A 20,668-nucleotide genomic window follows, 5' to 3' on the forward strand; every position below is an offset into this window, starting at 1 on the left:
GTGAGAGGCTGTCAGGCCCCAGGGCTCAATCCCATTTTAAATTCATTTATATGTTTCTTTTAAAACCATATAAGTAACCTGTGGAATCCACTGGCACAGGAACATCAAACAGGGCCTGATCCCCAGCTCAGTGTAATCAATGGTATGATTCCCGTTAACATCAATGGGATTTGGATCAGGCCCATGGTGAGCTAGGTTCAGAGATGGATTACCCTGTTTTATGAGCATGAATAGCTCTCTCCCCTCCAGAAGAGGTAAGCTGATTGCTTGTGGAGGGCTCAGAAGGGAACTCTTCCTTCTCCCCTTATACTCTTGCAAAAACGTCCATGTGCTTTATAGGCTTTCTCTAAAGAACATTACTGGAGACAGGAAACTAGATTAGCTGGACGAATGGAGTGCAGCGCAGCAGTGTCTCCATCCTTAGTGACTTCAGAGGTAACAAGAAGGCCTTATCCTGTATGCCTTGCATACCCAAACCTCCCACTGCGTTCAAGGGTGTTAAGGCAGGTCAGATTGCATTGTGATAGTGTACCACTGTGCCCATTGGTAGGAATTGATGATGTCTTACTGCTGTGGTGCCATTAGTTCGCATTATTTAGATTTGTAGAAGGTACATGAAGGAATAACAGCACCATATTGTCAAGTCCTTAAACCATTGCTCCCAAACTCTAAAACGCCCCCAATAGCATGGGATTCCTGGTTTGCTACTAATGGTGTGTATTGCCACTGTTTTGCTTTATGTAAATAAGACCCCTGCAGCAAACACTGGTGGCTCTCAGGAGGAAGCAAGAGGAAAACCACAACTATGATTGTGTATTTGCACACATCTAGCTTTTAAAATCTGAGGCCAAATCCTCAGCTTTGCTGAGTGCACTGCTTAGGTGTGTGTGTGTGGGGGGCATTAAATGGGGCAGCGAGAGCAAAATGGGGTAGGGAGGTAACTGTAAGCCACCTTTCTACACCAATCCTAGCACCACTGAGGCCGAAATGGCCCTCGATCTAAGAACAGCCGAGGATCAGCTGGAGTCACTGTATACGCCAACCTTACCTTGGACATGCGTTGTCTTATCTCTGCCATGCCTCCTATACAGAGATGCGGGAGCAGATAGTGTATAATATATTATGGAAGCATTTGTCATGGCCATGTTTGTAGTAGTATTGTTAATATGTAGCATTTTAACAAATTAGTATGTTCAGCAGGCTGCTTATGTGCTGTAAATGGCTTCCTGGATCCAGCTCTTAACAAGGTAGAGCAACACAAATAACCAGACTAGAAGCCAAGGATCTGGTTCCTGCCCCATACTCTGTTCTGTTGACAATAATATATATAACCACATTCTTAAAAATCTCTCATAGTTACATCCCTGCTCTTGCTTTATATGCTCCAGGAGGTCTCCAGTTAATTTGGCTAGTCCCTTTGCAGCTGTGCCCCTTGCCAGGTCTAACATGTCTGCAGCCATCAGCTCTCATGTATGGTGCAATGCAGCTGTTGGATGACAGCGATCACACAATAGTATTTTATCATCACTGAACAAAGGCCTCTGTCTCTTGTTGGAAGAAGTCATAACTTACCATGTACTTCACTTATCACATGGACTAAGGCTGCGTGTTTTGGAATTTCAGCGTTTACAAAGTAGCTTAGTAGGAACTGAGCATTACCCCCTCAATGTATATTCTAGAACTGAAGTCAAAAACCACTTGGTGAAGGAACTACCTCAAAACCAGGGAACCTACTGATGTTTTCTGAAGAGTTTCCCTCACTATAATTTAGGTTCAGCTCACCTTTTAGCAGAGGATAAACTCCACAGGTTTGCAGATGCCTAAAACCTGTGCTAGCTCTCAGAAAGTTGTCTGCTTTTTAACAGGACCTGCCCTGGCTTTGGTAGGCGGTTGGTTCAAGATTGGTGCCTCTTGAGGTCTGGGCTGGTTCACAAAAGGCCTGAAAGTTGTAAGTGCGTCTTGACTCTGAGAAAACCTCAATGTCCTATTTTCTTTGAAAGACCTTGCTGCAGTGACCCACATCTCCGGAAGTATTTCTATTGTTGTAGTGTTCAGGAGCCTGAGTTATGGACTAAGACCCTATTGTGCTAGCTAGGTGCTCTACAGACACACAACAAAAAAATGGCCCCTACCCCAAAGAGCTCATGTTCTGAAGAGACCAGACAGAAAAACAATAGGTTTTACACAGGAAACAAAAATTAAGTGGCTTGCCAAGGACATCCAAGAGAGGGAGGGGAGTATATTTGGCAGAGATTGACAATAGTTCTGGGGCTAGGGAAGTTTTAGTGCAGTGCTGCTTACTACCCTGTGGGAGAGCTAAATTCCTGGGCCTTGGCTCTTGCTTGCAGGTGTCTGCCATTCTGAAATCTAGGGGACTGTCCTGATTCTCAAAGTACAGCCTGCAACCCTAAGGCCTGCATGATGAGAGTCCTACATGTATTTTTACTGTTTAATGATAGGCAGTTTGCAAACTCTCCTTTAAAAGCTTAGCTAAGCCTTCAGTTGGGAAAACTAGGAGGATTTTGCCTTTCAGGGGCTTGGTTTTTCTCTTTTTAAGGTGCTGGCTTTTGACCTATTTATCCACAGAAAAGATACAGCAAGGCAAGCTTAACTGTGCCTAGAATGAAGCTGGGATACTTGATCTTCCATCTCAGGTTGAAGGGTGGCTGAGAAAGGAATGCAGTTTTCCGATGTAGCTCTCTTATATCCTCAGTATAGGCACGTGGATGAGCAGACACTACCTACTGAAATGTCTCTGTTCAAAGACACAGGTGCATCTGAAGTGGAGTACCTATAAGGATACAGTTTGAACACTTCACTACCTATTCTCTGCACCCAAACAAATTCATGTAAGTTAATGGGAGTCTTACTATTAAGTTTCAATGGGAATTAGAGCTGCCTCTAAAAACATTAATGGAGATCAGCAAAATGTTCTATGATTCTGAGTGGCTGAATTACAGAATGCAAGGAAAAGTGAAAATTACCAGTCAGCTTTCTTCCTCCATCGTACTAGCACCTGAATGCAGATAAGGCGCAGTGAACCAAATTCTGCTCTCAGGGCCCAGTGAAGTTAGTGAGTTACATGTACACATTCAATGGAAGAATTTGGGCCCTTGCATAGCTTGTGCTGTTAGGGGTGCTTAGCACAATTTTGCTAGAGAAGAAAATGCTCAACACCAACATAAGAGGAGCATTCCCTGCTCTGGCCCTAGCTAAATTAGGTTGTCAACCTTTTGCACAGTTACCTAATGACAATGATGATTAGTCCTGTTACTTGTTTTTTTCCCCCTTGTACTGTTCAATGCAAATGCATAGGTATAACGGAGCAGAATGTTCTTTATGTACAAGTTTAGTGCTGCTTTTTAGGAGGCTGAAACTTCAAATTAAATGGATAACCCAGTAAATTGTATCAGGAAGCAGTTAATTGTGTCAACCTAGGGCCACATCCTCCTGACATAATTGGACCCCTATAAACTAATAAGACAGGAGGCAGATTTAATTATGAACCAGAAAAGAAAAATACAGCAAAAAGGATAGAAGGAGCCAAGCACTGATTGAGCTCCACTGAGCATTCTTCACCAGAGAAAGAACTCACTGAGTTTAACGAGTGTTGTAGTAGGAATAGCCCTTTCTTTAGAGGAATGGGAGTATATGATCTTCTGCTATAATGGCTTCATTTTTGTGAAGGGGAGAAAGCTATAAACAGGGAGCTGTTCAGAATGGAAAAAGGAACTTTGTTGAGATGGGAGTAGTTGGAACTGTTCACTTACTATGCAATAGCAATAGAGTAGTTTGTTCCAGAATTTCAAGTTAATAGAAAGCTGTAAAGTAATGAGGTTGGATTGGTGTTTCAATAATTTCAGCAGGTTTGGGGGCCTCTCTTGATTGTTTAGAGTTGCATGGATTTTGAGTGTCAAGTAAAGGTTTCCATGTACTTATATAAAATGCTTTTAAATGTTTTAGTCTTTATACTGATTCTGATTGCCTGTGTCTAATTTTTGGTCAGTTAAGTGGTAGAATCCTCGTACTGGAGCAGCAGAAATCAAGGTTGGCAACTTTAATTTAACTGACTTTCATTGCCTCATACCATAAACTGCCTCAAAAAGAACAGGAGTACTTGTGGCACCTTAGAGACTAACAAATTTATTAGAGCATAAGCTTTCGTGGACTACAGCCCACTTCTTCAGATGCATATGTACTCCTGTTCTTTGAGGATACAGACTAACACGGCTGCTACCCTGAAACCTGTCAAACTGCCTGCTTTCTTTCTGCAGGCTTCTGGCTTCCAGTGCCTTTACTGGTGTAAATTAGAGTTATGTCTGCTCAAAAGCCTGTCTGAGTGACAGTAATTAGTCCAGTACATAAGGAAAGGGAGGCAGGGGGAGGGAATGACTAGAGTCATCTGCAAATAGCAAGTCAGTAAAGCCACTGATAAGTAAGATTTCTTAACACCAAGTGGGGAAAGGTCTGAGATCACCCTAGGAGTGCAGGTGTCCTGGCCCTGTATAATGAGGGTCCCTAACCACTTCACAGGCTGCCTCAAACAAATGTTTGATAGAGCTAGGGCATGCACATACAATACAATGGAAAACTGGCAGTCTCAAAATACCCCCAGGGAATAAAATACTTGCTCTTACTTCAAAAATGGAGTATGACCAAGTCAGGACTCCAACTTTCTATACCTAGCTCTATTGCCAATTCATTGTTTTAGGTCTGAGCAAGTCTTAACCCTCTTCAGCTATAAAATGGGGTAGCACCTCAGAACTGTTACTTTATGCTTTTAGATCAGTAGATGAGGTAGCTGAGTGCAACTGTCATTTTCAGTGGAAGGAGTGAGGAAAACCCATGGGCTCAACTTCTACATAATTCTGAAGCTGCTATTCCATGCTTACTTTCACAGCCACATATTCCAAGAGTACAGCTCTTGGTTTGTTTCTTTAAGTCCACTTACAATAAGAGGTATTTGGAGAGGCTGCTGGACTGGGATTCAGGAAACCCAGCTACAAGTGACAACTTCAACCCACTTCCAGAATGATACTGAAAGAAAGCTAAAGATCACACATACTCAAATAGATTAAAACTTGATAGATCTTCCTAGCCTAAAGCAGTAAGTTTGATTAGTTATTTTACTGGAAAGGCACTCTCATATGTACTGTGGTTTTGGAGGCTGTGTAAGTACCTCAAGGATAAAATACTTGGTTTCCCTATGATCTGGAGGTACATTTAAGGGTTTAAAAATAAATATAGTTCTCAACAAGTAGTTAAACCACTCACTTTCACTAGAATTAAATTGAAAATAAGTGGCAAGGAGTACAGCAATATGCAAATATTGATGTAAACAAATGCACAATAGTGAAACTCTTTACACAGAAACTATTTTAATACATTGCCAAAATTGCTACAAATTGAAACTCTTGTCCCTTTGCAAATTGATAAAAAAGCATGGAATACAGAAAACTCTCCATACATAGCATAAGACTTTACATGTAGATATTTGTACATCCATTTTTAATAATCCCACTCATTCAGCCTCCACAATCCAGCAGGAACTTTGGTTTGTCTACTTTCCATTTTTAGTACTGAACATTCGTTCCTAGGAAAAAAATAATCTGCAGTTAGCATTTCCAATAGAGTCCTAGAGAAGTCTGGAAACTGCAGTACTTTGACACCGGACTAAGCCAGTACAATAGTCATTATGCAGTCAACGTGAGCAGTGTCTACAACTGCTATTAAAAATATACATGCAGATTTAGTACAGTCAAGATGCTATTAATTCACCTAATTATTTCAACTGGCATTTTAAAATAGATGACTATATAAAAATGGACCTTATTCAATTCCCCCCCTCCCCATGCATCCTGTAAATCATAAGTGTTTTACTGCCAAAGTTAGACCTAATCACTATGGAAGTACTGAATTTTAGTGTGCCTCAGACACCAATACGGCTATAGAATATTACTGATTTGAGGTGGAAACTTAATTTTCAGATTCTATGTCAGGAATTTCTGACAGCCATACAAACTCCTCAAAATGTCACCTGCTGACGCACATCTAGCTGTAGTGCAGTCTAAATACTGCCGTGCACTTGGGATAACATTCATGTTGCTTTACATCTTGCATTCGTCAGTGCTCACAGGGGGTATCAAGACAATTACCTATACATTAGAATGAAGACACCCAGTATGTGTTTCATATGCTATCTAGGCAGCTAAGTGTCTTTGCACATAGGAATGGTGACCTAATACTTATCACAATTTGCATGGTTTGTATACAAAAGTCTAGCTACCAGAATAAACACTGCTTTAAAAAAAAAAAAAAATCAAGACAGCATCACACCTCACTAGTGGGTCAGCTGGTGTCATTCTGAGGGGTCTGGAAAAGGGGCATATAAAAGTTGCTGAATTCTATGCTGAATTACCTTCAACATTCTCTCCAATTTAACTGCATCAGCAGCAAATTTCCTGATCCCATCTGATAATTTCTCCACAGCCATTTGGTCTTCATTATGTTCCCAGCGGAATGTCTTCTCATCCATGTGAATCTTCTCAAGGTTAGATGTCTGAGCTATACAAAAAGGGAGTTGTAACAGAACATCTTAGAGAGATTATCTCAAAAGGCAAAATCCTTCAATTCAAATACAAGATTGCTATCCAAAAATAAAATGCTCCTTAAGCTCCCTGATGTAGGTCTCTTCCCACCCCCATTAGCTGAAGTTTGAAAATGTTTTCCAGACACTGCAGACAAGGTGGTCAGACTTACTGTGTGACCACATTTTTGGTGATATTGTTAATATTGAAAATCAGATATTGTTGATTCTGAACTCCTATCTTAGGGGAAATTATCCTGCTAGTCTAAATTTTAGGCTAGGGCATTCATGTTTATCATGTTTGTATCTGGCTCCTAATGGCACTAAACTTTCAGCCCACTGTACAAAAATATTACACAAGACATTGTGGAAGTGAGCAAGGACTCAAGCAAACAATTGGTTCCCATTATTCAGCAGATTGCTAACAAAAGCTCAATTGATAACAAGCCTGCCCACTGCTTAGAGCCTTTAGTAGAGCTCATGATTGCAGCTGTGCACAATTCCCAGCTTGAATTTTGTAATTTAACATTTGTTTATAAAGCTAAGAGGAAGGAAAAACAAAAGTGGTACAGCTACTAGGACCACATGCAAGAACCACCACAGCAAAATATTGCTAAACCAAATAAGTTGCAACACTTTTTAGTACCATTTCAAAAAAGATCAGTTTTTAAAAACTCTTGTTTCAAATGTTGACTGTTGTATAGGCATATAATCTTTTCTAGCCTTATTTGAAGTCCTTCAGATGACTTCCATTCTTGCAAAATTAGTCTTAAACTAAGTTTCTTGACAGTCTTTACAAAATCCTTAGAGCAAGTCCCAGGATACAAATTAGAGGTGGTTTCTCCCTCCCACCCCACCAATTTTTGTTTTATAGAAGTATCACTGTTTAAACTGGATCTGTCGTCTTGACTTGAATCTGGGGTAGTTACTGGCTAATGCACTCAAAAGGACCCAAGATATTAAGTAAACTGAATATAAATGGCTATATACTAGATCAAAGGTGTGGAAAAGACTGGATTCCCTCAACAGCAGTGCCACAAGGACTGCTGATGGCCACTGTGGTCATGAAGACAGTACAAGGCAGTTACTGTAGATCAGTCAAGACTTACCCCTTTAAAAAAAGTTCGGATGGAGGCAAGAAGCACTAAGTTTAAGCTGAAGCTATGTACTACCACTTGCCAGAGCTGGCTTCTTCCATATATCAGCTATGTTCAGTAGTAAAGAGGAGTCTCGGGATTATGGAACAAGTCTGTATTATACAAGGAAAGAAAACTGACTTACCATCTTTAGCACTGAGTGTGGGAGTTAACTTGGTGTTCTCTTTACTGAGCTCTCCCAGAAGCTTAGGTGAAATGGTAAGATAGTCACAGCCTGTCAGTGCTTTAATCTCACCAGTGTTTCGGAATGAAGCACCCATCACAATAGTTTTGTAGCCAAACTTTTTGTAGTAATTATAGATTTTAGTGACACTCTTCACCCCTATGAAGAAAACACTGGTGATTTTCAAGACAATGAGTTTTAAAATGCAAAGATTCTTAAATCAGAGACCTTTTATTACCCAATACTGTATTTTCTAGGAGCATTCATAAGAGAAGATTTAAAAATGTAACTTGTAGTTTGTAGTGAACTTTTTCCAACTGCATTCAGAGGCAAGCTTACCTGGGTCCTCTGAGGGCTCATAAGTCTTCTTGTCTGTGTTTGCAACATGCCAATCCAGGATACGCCCTACAAATGGGGAAATTAGTGTGACCCCAGCTTCAGCACAGGCCACTGCCTGAGCAAAGGAGAAGAGTAAGGTCATGTTGCAATGGATCCCATACTCCTCTTCCAGAACCCTGCAAAAAAAGGGGTCATCTTAGAATGGAGTCTGTCCTCCCCCTCAATTCAATCAACAATCAAATAATTAGTTTAATAACTTCATAAAGTTAAATGTCAGTTAATTACTGACCTATAACATGTTACTGAGCTCTAAAGCAATGATCTAGCATAGAATGAGTATATTTGTCCCACGAATAAAAAAAATTCTTGCTAGTGTTAGATTTAACCCCACTAACTGAATTTACTGGTGCATGGTTCTCAAAACAGCCAACACACTGATAGGATTTTTTAAGTTTACAGGACCAGCCATTAGAAGCATAAATTAAAATAAATACCAGCTACAGACACTTACTTGCCTGCCTGAATCCCCTCCCACGTTGATGACAGTTTTATGAGAATGCGATCTTTACCAATTCCTGCTTCCTTATAAAGGTCAATGAGGCGCTTAGCTCTGTTAATCATTCCTTCCTTATCAAAGGACAACCTTTGAAACAAGAAAGACATTGATCCAAGTTATAAACATTTGTTGTCTTGTGTCTATCCCAGATCCATCTTTTTCTAGCTTCCACCAACAGATAATGGTAGCCAGTGATGCATGCTCTTACATGGAGTAACAGTGGCTATTAGAGTGTCTCTAATTTAGCCATAATAACCAGAAGAACTATCCTGCCTCGTATATTAAAATTTAACTCCCAATAAATAGCTTTTCTATTTGGGGCTGTAGTTAGAAAGTGACCAAAACTGTAAAACATTCTCTAGGATTAAGTGGGCCCAGAGCTCAAGAAAACCAAGGATGTTTCTCAGGGAAAATTAAAAGATTAAAAGTTATTGGTTTAATTTTAATAAAGAATTTAGATGCTGAAAAAGTAGAAAAGAATCAAGGAAGTTAACAGGCCTTACCCCATGTGCATGTTAAAACAAAAGCCATAGTGTACCATTTTGTAAGTTTTGATGGGAGAAGGGTAAAGAAAAGAAACCCAACTCAACTCTTGCATTTAAATCAAGTAAACTGGATGCTTGAATTTCTTTGAGTCCAAGAAGAATGGTGGATAGACTGAGAATGTGATCCGTGCCTTAGCTATGCTGAAGGTGAACCCTATTTACAACTGCCTTGAAGATTATCCCTATTTCACACTTAGTTTTGTCTAGCATGCAGTAAAAACCTAGATAGGCAAATTGTGACTTCACAGTTCAATTAAACAGAAAAGGTAGTAATTTAAACTCTGAACATTTCACTGTTACGAGATCAGCAGATTAACAACACCTTGGTTACAAATTGCATAAAAGATGCATACAAATCTTGCTCTGGTTCAGAAAAAGCCAAACCTTGCATCTACTTCTGTGGACACACGACCTGGTATCCTCTTCAGTATTTCTGCCCCAAATAACACGAAAAGTTTGTCACTTGCATTTTGGACCTGTTCATCTTCTGACCTAAAAGACAGAAAATTTAATTAGTGAAATGTGGGAGACTGCAGCTAGTATCCTAAATCTCTTTGGCTCCCTCCACATACAGTTCAGGCCTTTAAATCAGAGTAATTCTCCCATTCTCTATTTATCCACTCTGGTCTTTTGTCCCATTTGTTTCTCCCATAAATATCTGTGCTTTCTTTCATGATGCTGCCTATTCATGGAATGCTTTCCCTGAGCAAGCCCACAAAGCTATTTCAAAAGGGATTTCAATTAGAGTGAAGACTCACTTCGCTTCACAGGGTATGTCTACACAGCATCTAGACACCCACGGCTGACCTGTGCCAGCCAACAGGCTCACACTACAGGGCTGTTTCATCGCTATGTAGGCTTCTGGGCTCAGGCTGGAGCCTGGCCTTCAGGACCCTGTGAGTGTCCCTCAACTTTCAGGTTCCTGGAGCCCCTGGGCTCCAGCCTGAGCCTAGAAGTCTACACAGCAATGAAACAACTCCATAACCAGAGCCTCATGAGCCAGAGTCAGCTGGCACAGACAAGCCATGGATTCCTCTTTGCAAGGTAGATATACCCATAATGCTTTCCAGAAACTACTCACTGGGGAGAGTAGTTACAGTGCTGAGGACGAAACCTCACACTGGATTATACACCTATCACATGTAGTCTGTCACCATCTTTGCTGATTTGTATGCTGAACCCCTTCACCCACACTGTTAGCTAGCCTTCTAGTCTGCAAGTTCTAAGGAGCAAAACTCATGTGTTTGCTTAGGTTATAAAAGGCCATCAAACACTATGGCTGCTACTGCAAATAGTTACAGAAGGCATCAGCTGTCAATTGTAAGCCTAGTTAAATTAATGGTCTTACTTACCCACCAAGTTTTTTTCCATATTCAATAGCATCCTCTACTAATTCCTGGTAAGCTGACATTTGAGCAGCAGCTAGTATCAAGGATGGGTTTGTAGTGGCATCCAGAGGCTTGTACTGATCAATTGCTACAAAAATAAAGATTGCTAGTTTAAAACAGGTTATCCAGCCTGACCAATCAAGTATTATCCTACTACTGTAGGATCAGTTAACATGCCTCTTAACTCTGATATAGATTTTATTGCTTAAGTGTTTTCTTGAGGCAGGAATGGTGCAGTTAAGAGGCTGCCTGCAAATCTGGGGAATGGTGCCAAAAGGGACTATACCAGAGGGTTTCAAACTCAGGGGGGGGTCACACTCAGGCTTGCTGTGTGAAAGGGGTCACAATACAAAAAGTTTGAGAACCACTGTACAAAGCAGTGACTGAAAGCTATAGTGACAAGATCAAGCAAGGTTTATTTAGGACTTAAGCTCTACTGTTTCCAAAGAGTAACAAACCATTGGTCAAGACACTGTAAAAGTCACTCATCTATCTTATCTAGGTCCTTATTGTGTCCATCACTGCCGCAAGCAGGTTTTGGGGGGCTGCCAAGCAGGGCCAGCATTAGACTCACTGGGGCCCAGGGCAGAAAGACAAAGCGTGGGATTGAAACCTGGGCCCTGAGCCCCACCACCCAAGGCTGAAGCCAAAGCCTGAGCAATGTAGCTTTGCAGGGGCTCCTGTGGCACGACAACCCCAGGCAATTGGCCTGCTGGCTACCCCCTAATGCTGTCCCTGGCTTTTATATGTAGAAAACCTGTTATGACAACACAGGTGAGCCATGGAGTTTAATAGCATGTTGGGGGGCCCTCAAAGAAAAAGGTTGAGAACCTCTGTTTTAGATGACACTATGTTTACCACAGAGTGGTTCTTACTGTACACTGTCTGGTTCTAACATGCCTGAGTAGCTGAACAGTCTGGCATGCAATGTTTGACTCAGCAAATAGCTTTATAAGCAGAGGTCACTGTAGAGGACATAAGGTATCTTGAAAGAGCTAAATGTCAAAATTATGAAAAATTACCAATTCATTTTTCTAAACATTTTGCATTCCAGGAGGAAAATTTCATTTTAGAAAATTCTACTTAATTTCTAAAGATAATGTTCAGAAACATTATACAGAAAGCTACACTTTCCTAGCAGCTTCCTTTAAGTAAAGATCTTGGTTCTCTGTACATGTTCATCTTACACATAGGTCCTTCAGATATCTTATTTTTTCCAGTTTTTCATTCTTCCTCCATGTTTTATCTGACAACACAATGCAACGCCAAGATGGGTAAGTACTGATAAAGCTCATTTATCCTCTTCAGTTACTGAAGTCTGCAAAACTCAGTTATGCTAAAGAGTAAAAGCAAATGTATGACACTTCTGACAGGTCATCTGAGTATATGATAAGGACTGACTTTTACAGTATCCCTCCCTCTAGAAGGAGTGTCATTTGGCACTTTCCAGTCACTAATTATGTTGTCAACACAGTTGAAGGTAGAGTTCAAAAGTTCACTCCCTATAATATGGGGCTACATTTCAGCCTTCCAGAACAAGTTTTCAGCAAAGGTTTAAATGGGGATTCTGAATCCTGCTCACTGCTACAGCATCTGTTTAATGTTTACTGGCTGGAGAACTGTATAGAAGTAGTACATGCTGCTCTGGCCCATACTGCCACACCAACAAGAGCAGCAGACTGAAACTAACAGTTTCATAATTTATCAGGTGTTCTTTGCTTTTGCTGGGAACATTGCTTTTCTGCAGATGGAGACAAGAGGCACCTGGCCCAATGTTGCAGTGGAAGCACACAGGTGGTCAGGACTAGAATGGTCCTTTGCTCCTTAGGCCTTGGCTACACTTGCAGCTGTACAGCGCTGTGAGGTAAACCTGTCTTTGTACAGCTGAGTAGGGAAAAGCGCTGCAGTCTGTCCACACTGACAGCTGCCAGCGCAATGGTGTGGCCACACTTGTAACATTTGCAGCTGTGTTGGAAATGGTGCATTATGGGCAGCTATCCCAGCATTCATGTGGCTGCAACGTGCTTTTCAAAACGGGGGGTGGGGTGGGGTGGATTGTGACAGGGAGTGGGGGGGGGGGGGGAAGAGAAGAGTGCTTTTTGGAGCATGTCAGCTCTCTATTTTCCAAGTTCCAAACTCCCGGCCCCCTGCTCATTAGTTTACTTACTCAAAGCAAGCTGCAAATTGTTTGCTTTTCTCTGCAGTACGAGCTTTGAAACCGGCGGGTCACAACAATGGAGAGGATTGGCCACTTGACAAGGTGATTAGTCCATCGGTGATCTTCCAGAAAACACCATCCTGGCCACTATGGACGTAGAAGCCCTCTACACCAATATTCCACACAAAGATGGACTACAAGCTATCAGGAACAGTATCCCTGATAATGTCACAGCTAACCTGGTGGCTGAACTTTGTGATTTTGTCCTCACCCACAACTATTTCACATTTGGGGACAATATATACCTTCAAGTCAGCAGCACTGCTTTGGGTACCCGCATGGCCCCACAATATGCCAACATTTTTATGGCTGACTTAGAACAACGCTTCCTTAGCTCTCGTCCCCTAACGCCCCTACTCTACTTGCGCTACATTGATGACATCATCATCTAGACCCATGGAAAAGAAGCCCTTGAGGAATTTCACCATGATTTCAATAATTTCCATCCCACCATCAACCTCAGCCTAGATCAATCCACACAAGCGGTCCATTTCCTGGACACTACTGTGCTAATAAGCGATGGTCACATCAATACCACCCTATACCAGAAACCTACTGACCGCTACACTTACCTACATGCCTCCAGCTTCCATCCAGGACACACCACACGATCCATTGTCTACAGCCAAGCTCTAAGATATAACCGCATTTGCTCCAATCCCTCGGATAGAGACAAGCACCTACAAGATCTCTATCAAGCATTCTTAAAACTACAATACCCACCTGCTGAAGTGAAAAAACAGATTGACAGAGCCAGACGAGTACCCAGAAGTCACCTCCTACAAGACAGGCCCAACAAAGAAAATAACAGAACACCACTAGCTGTCACCTTCAGCCCCCAACTAAAACCTCTCCAGCGCATCATCAGAGATCTACAACCTATCCTGAAAGATGATCCTTTACTCTCACAGATCTTGGGAGACAGACCTGTCCTCGCTTACAGACAACCCCCCAACCTAAAGCAAATACTCACCAGCAACCACACATCACTGAACAAAACCACTAACCCAGGAACCTATCCTTGTAACAAACCCCGATGCCAACTCTGTCCACATATCTATTCAAGTGACATCATCATAGGACCTAATCACATCAGCCATACCATCAGGGGCTCGTTCACCTGCACATCTACCAATGTGATATATGCCATCATGTGCCAGCAATGCCCCTCTGCCATGTACATTGGCCAAATCGGACAGTCTCTACGCAAAAGAATTAATGGGCACAAATCTGACATCAGGAATCAACATACTCAAAAACCAGTGGGAGAACACTTTAATCTGTCTGGTCATTCAGTGACAGACCTGTGGGTGGCTATATTACAACAGAAAAACTTCAAAAACAGACTCCAAAGAGAGACTGCTGAGCTAGAATTGATATGCAAACTAGACACAATCAACTCCGGTTTGAATAAGGACTGGGAATGGCTGAGCCATTACAAACATTGACTCTATCTCCCCTTGTAAGTACTCTCACACTTATTATCAAACTGTCTGTACTGAGCTAGCTTGATTATCACTTCAAAAGTTTTTTTTTCTCTTAATTAATTGGCTTCTCAGAGTTGGTAAGACAACTCCCACCTGTTTATGCTCTCTGTATGTGTGTATATATATCTCCTCAATATATGTTCCATTCTATATGCATCCGAAGAAGTGGGCTGTAGTCCACGAAAGCTTATGCTCTAATAAATTTGTTAGTCTAAGGTGCCACAAGTACTCCTGTTCTTCTTAGTACAGCACTGCAAGCTTTTACACTCACACCTGTGAGTCATAGCCACTCTGCTGCAGCTGTTATTCCTCTCGGAGATGTGGAGTACCTGCAACGGTGTACCCAGGGAGATACAGCGCTGCAAGTGCCCTGCCAATGTGGACGGGGAGTGAGTTACAGCGCTGGGGGAGGCTTTACAGTGCTGTAACTTGCAAGTGTAGCCAAGGCCTAAGACCAGAAATTTTCCCTACTATATAGTGCAATAAATATTTATCAACACTTGGAAAAAACCACACTGCTGGCAACTGGTGTCAACAGCTGCAGCTGAACCAGTACCAAGCACTAACCACAAATGTAGCCAAGGACAAACTATGTTCAGAATGGTTTTAAAGTGCATGGTTAAAACTTACAGCTAGACGGTGCTCAGCACCTGTTGCTGACAACAGATAAGGTATTTCATACTGTAGACAAGGTGTGATGGGTTGGATCACAGAAACCCCCTTGGGAGCTGCCACCCAATGTGCAAAGACTACCCCTGCTTCTGTTTTCCCTGCCAGCTCAGGACTCCAGCACCCTGTCTTGCTGAGCCAGGCACTCCCGTCTGGCTCCAGACACAGACCCAGGGTCTGAATCACTTGTCCCAAAGCTGCAAGTTTACTTGAAAAAAAAAAGTCACAGTAGTGTGCTTGTCTTTAGCACCAGATGCCCAACTCCCAATGGGGTCTAAACCCAGATAAATCCGTTTTACCTTGCATAAAGCTTATGCAGGGCAAACTCAAATTGTTTGCCCTCTATAACACTGATAGAGAGATATGCACAGCTGTTTGCTCCCTCAGGTATTAATACATACTCTGAGTAAATTACTAAATAAAAAGTGATTTTATTAAATACAGACAGTAGGATTTAAGTGGTTCAAAGTAGTAACAGACAGAACAAAGTAAGTCACCACGCAAAATAAAATAAAATGCGCAAATCTATGTCTAATCAAGCTAAATACAGATAATCTCACCCTCAGAGATGCTTCAGTAAGTTTTCCTCAGACTGGACACCTTCCAGGCCTGGGCACAATTCTTTCCCCTGGTATAGCTCTTGTTGCAGCTCAGGTGATAGCTAGGGGATTCTTCATGATGGCTCCTCTCCCCCCTTGTTCTCTTCCACCCCTTTATATATCTTTTGCATAAGGCAGGAACCCTTTGTCCCTCTGGGTTTCCACCCCCCCCCACTGGAAAAGCACCAGGTTAAAGATGGATTCCCGTTCAGGTGACATGATCACATGTCACTGCAAGACTTCATTACTCACTTGCCAGCACACACATATACAGGAAGACTCTCAGGTAAATACAGCCATCTGCAGACAATGGGAGTCATCAAGATTCCAAACCATCCTTAATGGCCCACACTTTACATAATTACAATAGGCCCTCAGAGTTATGTTTTATATTTCTAGTTTTAGATACAAGAGTGGTACATTTCTACAAATAGGATGATCACACTCAGTAGATTATGAGCTTTGTAATGATACCTTACAAGAGACCTTTTGCATGAAGCATATCCCAGTTACATTATATTCACTTATTTTTATAAAACCATATAGACTGCACAAAGTCACACAAGGCTACAGAGTCAATGTTTTAAATTCCCATACCCTCAGACATTTAGATCCTAGAAGTTCTGTTAATGGCCACCACTAGCCATACTTGATAGTGCTGAAGATTCAGAAATCAGCAGATAAATTATGCAAGTTATTTAATACATGAATAATTCATGTATTAACAAAATATATGGGTTAGATCTGGGTTCAGAACACAGCACCATTGTAAGAACTAATTTTTCTTTGTACAAAAAAGTTATGAGACTGACTTGAAAGTCCCAAGGAGGTAGCCAGTGCTCAGGAGAGTTAATCCCTTTGTCCCCATAGCACCTAGACATGTCCTGTGAGGACTGTGGCTTGTATAAAAAACACAAGTTGGTTCAAAATTTTACATGCATTAAAGTTTCTTATCCAATTAGACAAAACCAAGATTATGGGGGAGTTAAAGATCTCATGTGGCTCTTGATGATCACCTCTGCCCAGGGATCAGAATATGGACTTGAGTCCTGGCAAAATCAGAGCCTGAGAAATTCTCCCTTAAAATCCCTGTGGTTTCCACAGTAGTTGCCTTCCCCTGAAAATTCTTACGAGCCTGTTCCACTTAAACCTCTACTGCTCCCTGCTGATATCTGTACCCACTGTTCACTGCTTGTATTTACTTACTTTTAGTAACCATTCCCATCAGCAAGGTCTGCTCTCTCAGCTACCTTCAGGACTACTGAGTTCATGCTGCAGGAACCTTGCTATGGCTGCTCTTTCTATATTCTTTTGCCCTATGGTCCTCTCTACCTCACAAGGTGTACTCTTGGGGTCAATTAAGATGCTCAAAAGCCAGCACCCCATATGAGGAGTTAATAGGTTTGTATAACCTAGTCTAATGCCTTCAAAATACTCATTTAATGTGTATTTTTACTTCGTCTTTTTGACTTTGGGTCACCAATACTGAACCCCACCAATTACTTGTTCCCTACTTTTTCCTGGATCTTAGATGAAACTCCAGTACTGTACCAAAACTACTGTACTATACTCTTGGTCTTCTAGAAGTCATTAAATATGAGACTCGCTACTAAAGGCCTTTAGACACAAAACTAAAACATGATTCAAGACTAAGTCAACTAAGCCCGCATATTCAGACATCCCCCAACTTATGCAATTGTTCCATTCCGGAAAGCCTTGCGTAACTGAAATTTTGCATAGTCGGAAACGTATACCTGTACGTTACACAAATTTCCGCAACTTGAAAATCCTATTTCTGGCTTATGGAACTTTTTCCGTAAGTGCAAATTTGCGTAAGTTGGATCTTGTGTAACCCCGGGAGCATATGTAGTTCACTGAAGTTGGTGAAGCAAATCTTCAATTTTAAATGTACTGAGTACACTATATTGCTACAGGATTTAAAGAGTACTGTATAAAGTCATTTGTGTTTAAGATCTCTCTTGTACAGAAAAAAATCTACCCCACCCTTTTTAAATTAAGGAACAAGAATGCTTACTCATTTTCATGCTAAAGTAAACAAAATTCCTCTTACATTAACTCCTCTCTGCCTCTTAACTGTTTTGCTTCACCATGAAAAAACTATACAGGAAGCTATTAAAAAAATCAAAACCAGCTGAGTAAAATTTAACAGCTTTCTGAAGAGAAATGAAGACCAGTCTTGTAAAAATAAGCCTTAGGTTTATAAATCTATTTATAATTTTTATAATATTTCCAATTAATTTACCAAACCTTGATTTGATCAGGATGAAATATTTGAATCAGAATCAGGGTGTTAAGTACCAAGGGCCATTAGTTTCCCAAATGGATAATTTAAACAAGATTTATGGTACATATAAAAATTAACTACTTGTTAATGGTAATAAATGCTAGCTCAGAGCCCTTCACTTGTTTCCACTATCAATTTAAAGACAGCTACACTCAGGAGTTCTGGTGATAACAGTAACTAGAAGAGTAGAGCTACAATAGTTTAATACACTATGAAACAACCACCGTTACATTTTAATAATGCAAACAACTTTTCAAGATCCCAGTTCAAAAGTCAGTGCTCGTAGGTCATTCTTATGACATTTGTTTATAGATTCATTACACAGGTTATTGCAGTGAGGTCACATTTCCAGTAACACACCTGTACCCACACATGCATGGCTAACCATTTCATATTACTACTTTGGATTTCTACAGTCCCTTCCATCCAGAGAGCCAGAGTTATTTTACAAAACTAATTATCAGCATGAGGCAGATATTACCCTCATTTTAGATGTGAAGCAGCTGAATCATAGGAAGGCTGACTTCCCAAGTGAGTCACAAAGGAAGTGTGTAGAAAAGATGGTATTATGCATGCGTGATTCTGGCTACTAGGCTGGTATTGTGGTAAAGGCCCTTCTCCTGTTGTGAAGTCTTTTCAGTTCCTGATGCATTTATATAGTTTTGTTCAGTGTTCTTGTGTTGAGTCCAACTCTTCTCTGTACTGGCAAATTGCACTGCCATAAACCATAGGATCCCACTGTGTCCTGCAAGACTGACCACAATTTGCAGAAGGCTCTTATCCTCTTCATCTGCAAACTCACCACCCATCACACATTAAGCAACTGGGACATTTCAGTCTTTCATAACAGCATACAAGTGACAAAACAGCTTTAGGCAAAGAACTCTTAGCCAAGTTTAACAAAGGGGTTTCTTTTATTACAAGGTTATGTTCTCCAAGCACATTACACCTTAGATTAGATCTACTATAGAGAGCTCCCGGTGGCACTGCTGTACCAGTACTGTAAGATCTCTTGTGTAGCTGCTCCCAGTGACAAAATTAATCCACCCACAAAGAGTAGCAGTAGTAGCTATGCCAAGGGTAGCAGTTCTCTCACTGACACAGCACTTGTGCACACTATCACTTATGCAGGTGTAGCTTATGTTGCTCACGGAGGTGTGATATTTGCTGACATAAGTAGTAGTGTAGACATAGCCTAAGTCTTCCCTTCCACCAGGGAATGAATAATTCCCACTCAATACTTCATTCTCATGACATGCTATCTCCCACAGTGAAAGTAGAGTGTTCCATTTATTTTTTGCTCACTTGACAAGTGAAGCTGTTGGTGGGTGGGATCAGTGTTTCCCATATTCACTAAGACCCCAAAGCTCAATAGGATGGTTACACTTTGCCAAACAGGAAGTGGATGGAAGGAAGGGGATAGTAGTAGCAAGTGGCCAGACCTCACTTCCCCTTACAAGCAGTACCAGTTAAAGCAAACAAGGCTCCCACCTGCCTGCCAGACCCCCCTCTCCCCCCGCGTGAGGTATCCCTGCCCTGCTGCTGCGCCCCCAACCCCACTTCATACTGAGACCCCACGAGCTGGGTCAGGTGAGGCAGAGGCAGCAGCCCCACCCCCCTGCCCTGGACACGGGGGAGGGAACGAGCCGGAGGACTTGGCCCTTGCAGAACGGGCGCGCACCCTCCCGCACCCGCAGAGGAAGGACCGGGCCCCCAACCGCCTGCCTCGGGAGGGGCGGCGGCACCCAGGGGTTACAGCGAGCCGGGGAGCGCGCACGTCCTGCCCAGCGCTCAGACCCTTGGAGCAGCCGCCTTCCCGCCAGAGCCGAGCCCGCCAGAATTCCGGGCTCCCCTCCCCCACCCTCCCGTGTGTGGGGGGCGGACGCGCCCACTGTCCCTGTAAGTGGGGGGTGGTGGTGATGGAAATCAGCCATGGTGGACTGGGACCGCCCCATCCTAATGGGGGTAACGAGCCCCTCATGCCTCGCGAGGGCGGGGTATGAGCTCACCATGGAAGTCGCCGGTGTCCGCCACCACCGTGGTGTGCTGCTTGAGCTGCTCCAGCGTCGACTCCATCTTCGGTCGCTTCACGGGGGACACTGACATAATCCGTTAGGGGTACCGGCCCAGAAACCCTTTATATACCTGCCGAAAGGCCACCCAGCGCGCGCTCGCCGCAGCCGACGTCCAACAGTAGCGCCAGGGGGAGGAGGCGGGGCTCACGAGGCGCGAGACCAGCGCGGAGGGCAGAAGCGGCGACGCGCGCGCCCCCGCCATGACAGTCATTCACTACCGTGGGGGGGAGGAGGCGATAGCCAATCAACAGCGAGGCGAGAGGGAACTAGCCAATCAGGACGGGGGAGGGAAGACGGCATCTGATTGGGTGAGTAGGTGGCGTGTGAGGATTAGTACATCCTGGAGACTCCTGAGCATGAGCATGGTGATGGATCACCTTATCAGACGGGGGCGGGGCGAGAGGAGAGACACCCCTGCCCCCAGGGGAGGAGGCAGTAGGTCACAAGGGCGCACAGGGCTCTCCAGGGTCTGGCCTCTGCCCGAGGGTGTCACGTGAGTCCTCCCGGAAGTGACGAGTGTGACACTGACTCTGCTGGTGTCAAGAATCGGGGTAGCCGTGTTAGTCTGTATCTACAAAAAC

At 42.7% G+C, this 20,668-nt stretch overlaps 1 protein-coding gene across 1 annotated transcript; it reads right to left on the reverse strand.

Moving 5' to 3' along the window:
• Nucleotides 1–5,361: 5,361 nt before the first annotated feature.
• Nucleotides 5,362–20,303, reverse strand: TALDO1 (transaldolase 1). Its single transcript, XM_005290610.5, has 8 exons — nucleotides 20,022–20,303; nucleotides 10,699–10,822; nucleotides 9,731–9,838; nucleotides 8,757–8,888; nucleotides 8,246–8,421; nucleotides 7,868–8,065; nucleotides 6,419–6,564; nucleotides 5,362–5,593 (listed from the first exon to the last, which is right to left on the reverse strand). Exons 1-8 carry the CDS (start codon nucleotides 20,116–20,118, stop codon nucleotides 5,561–5,563), a joined length of 1,014 nt encoding a protein of 337 aa, XP_005290667.1. The 5' UTR covers nucleotides 20,119–20,303; the 3' UTR covers nucleotides 5,362–5,560.
• Between the last annotated feature and the right edge of the window lie 365 nt (nucleotides 20,304–20,668).

Source organism: Chrysemys picta, chromosome 4, assembly GCF_011386835.1.
Source record: "Chrysemys picta bellii isolate R12L10 chromosome 4, ASM1138683v2, whole genome shotgun sequence".
Classification (NCBI taxonomy): domain Eukaryota; kingdom Metazoa; phylum Chordata; order Testudines; family Emydidae; genus Chrysemys; species Chrysemys picta.

What these genes read in the sequence shown, in the direction of transcription:
- TALDO1 (XM_005290610.5), bottom strand. Translation starts at nt 20,118, where the DNA reads ATGTCAGTGTCCCCCGTGAAGCGACCGAAGATGGAGTCGACGCTGGAG. An exon ending in GGACACCGGCGACTTCCATG is followed by an intron (nt 10,823 to 20,021) that starts GTGAGCTCATAC and finishes TTATTTTTGTAG; the next exon opens with CAATTGATCAGTACAAGCCT. An exon ending in TATGGAAAAAAACTTGGTGG is followed by an intron (nt 9,839 to 10,698) that starts GTAAGTAAGACC and finishes TCTGTCTTTTAG; the next exon opens with GTCAGAAGATGAACAGGTCC.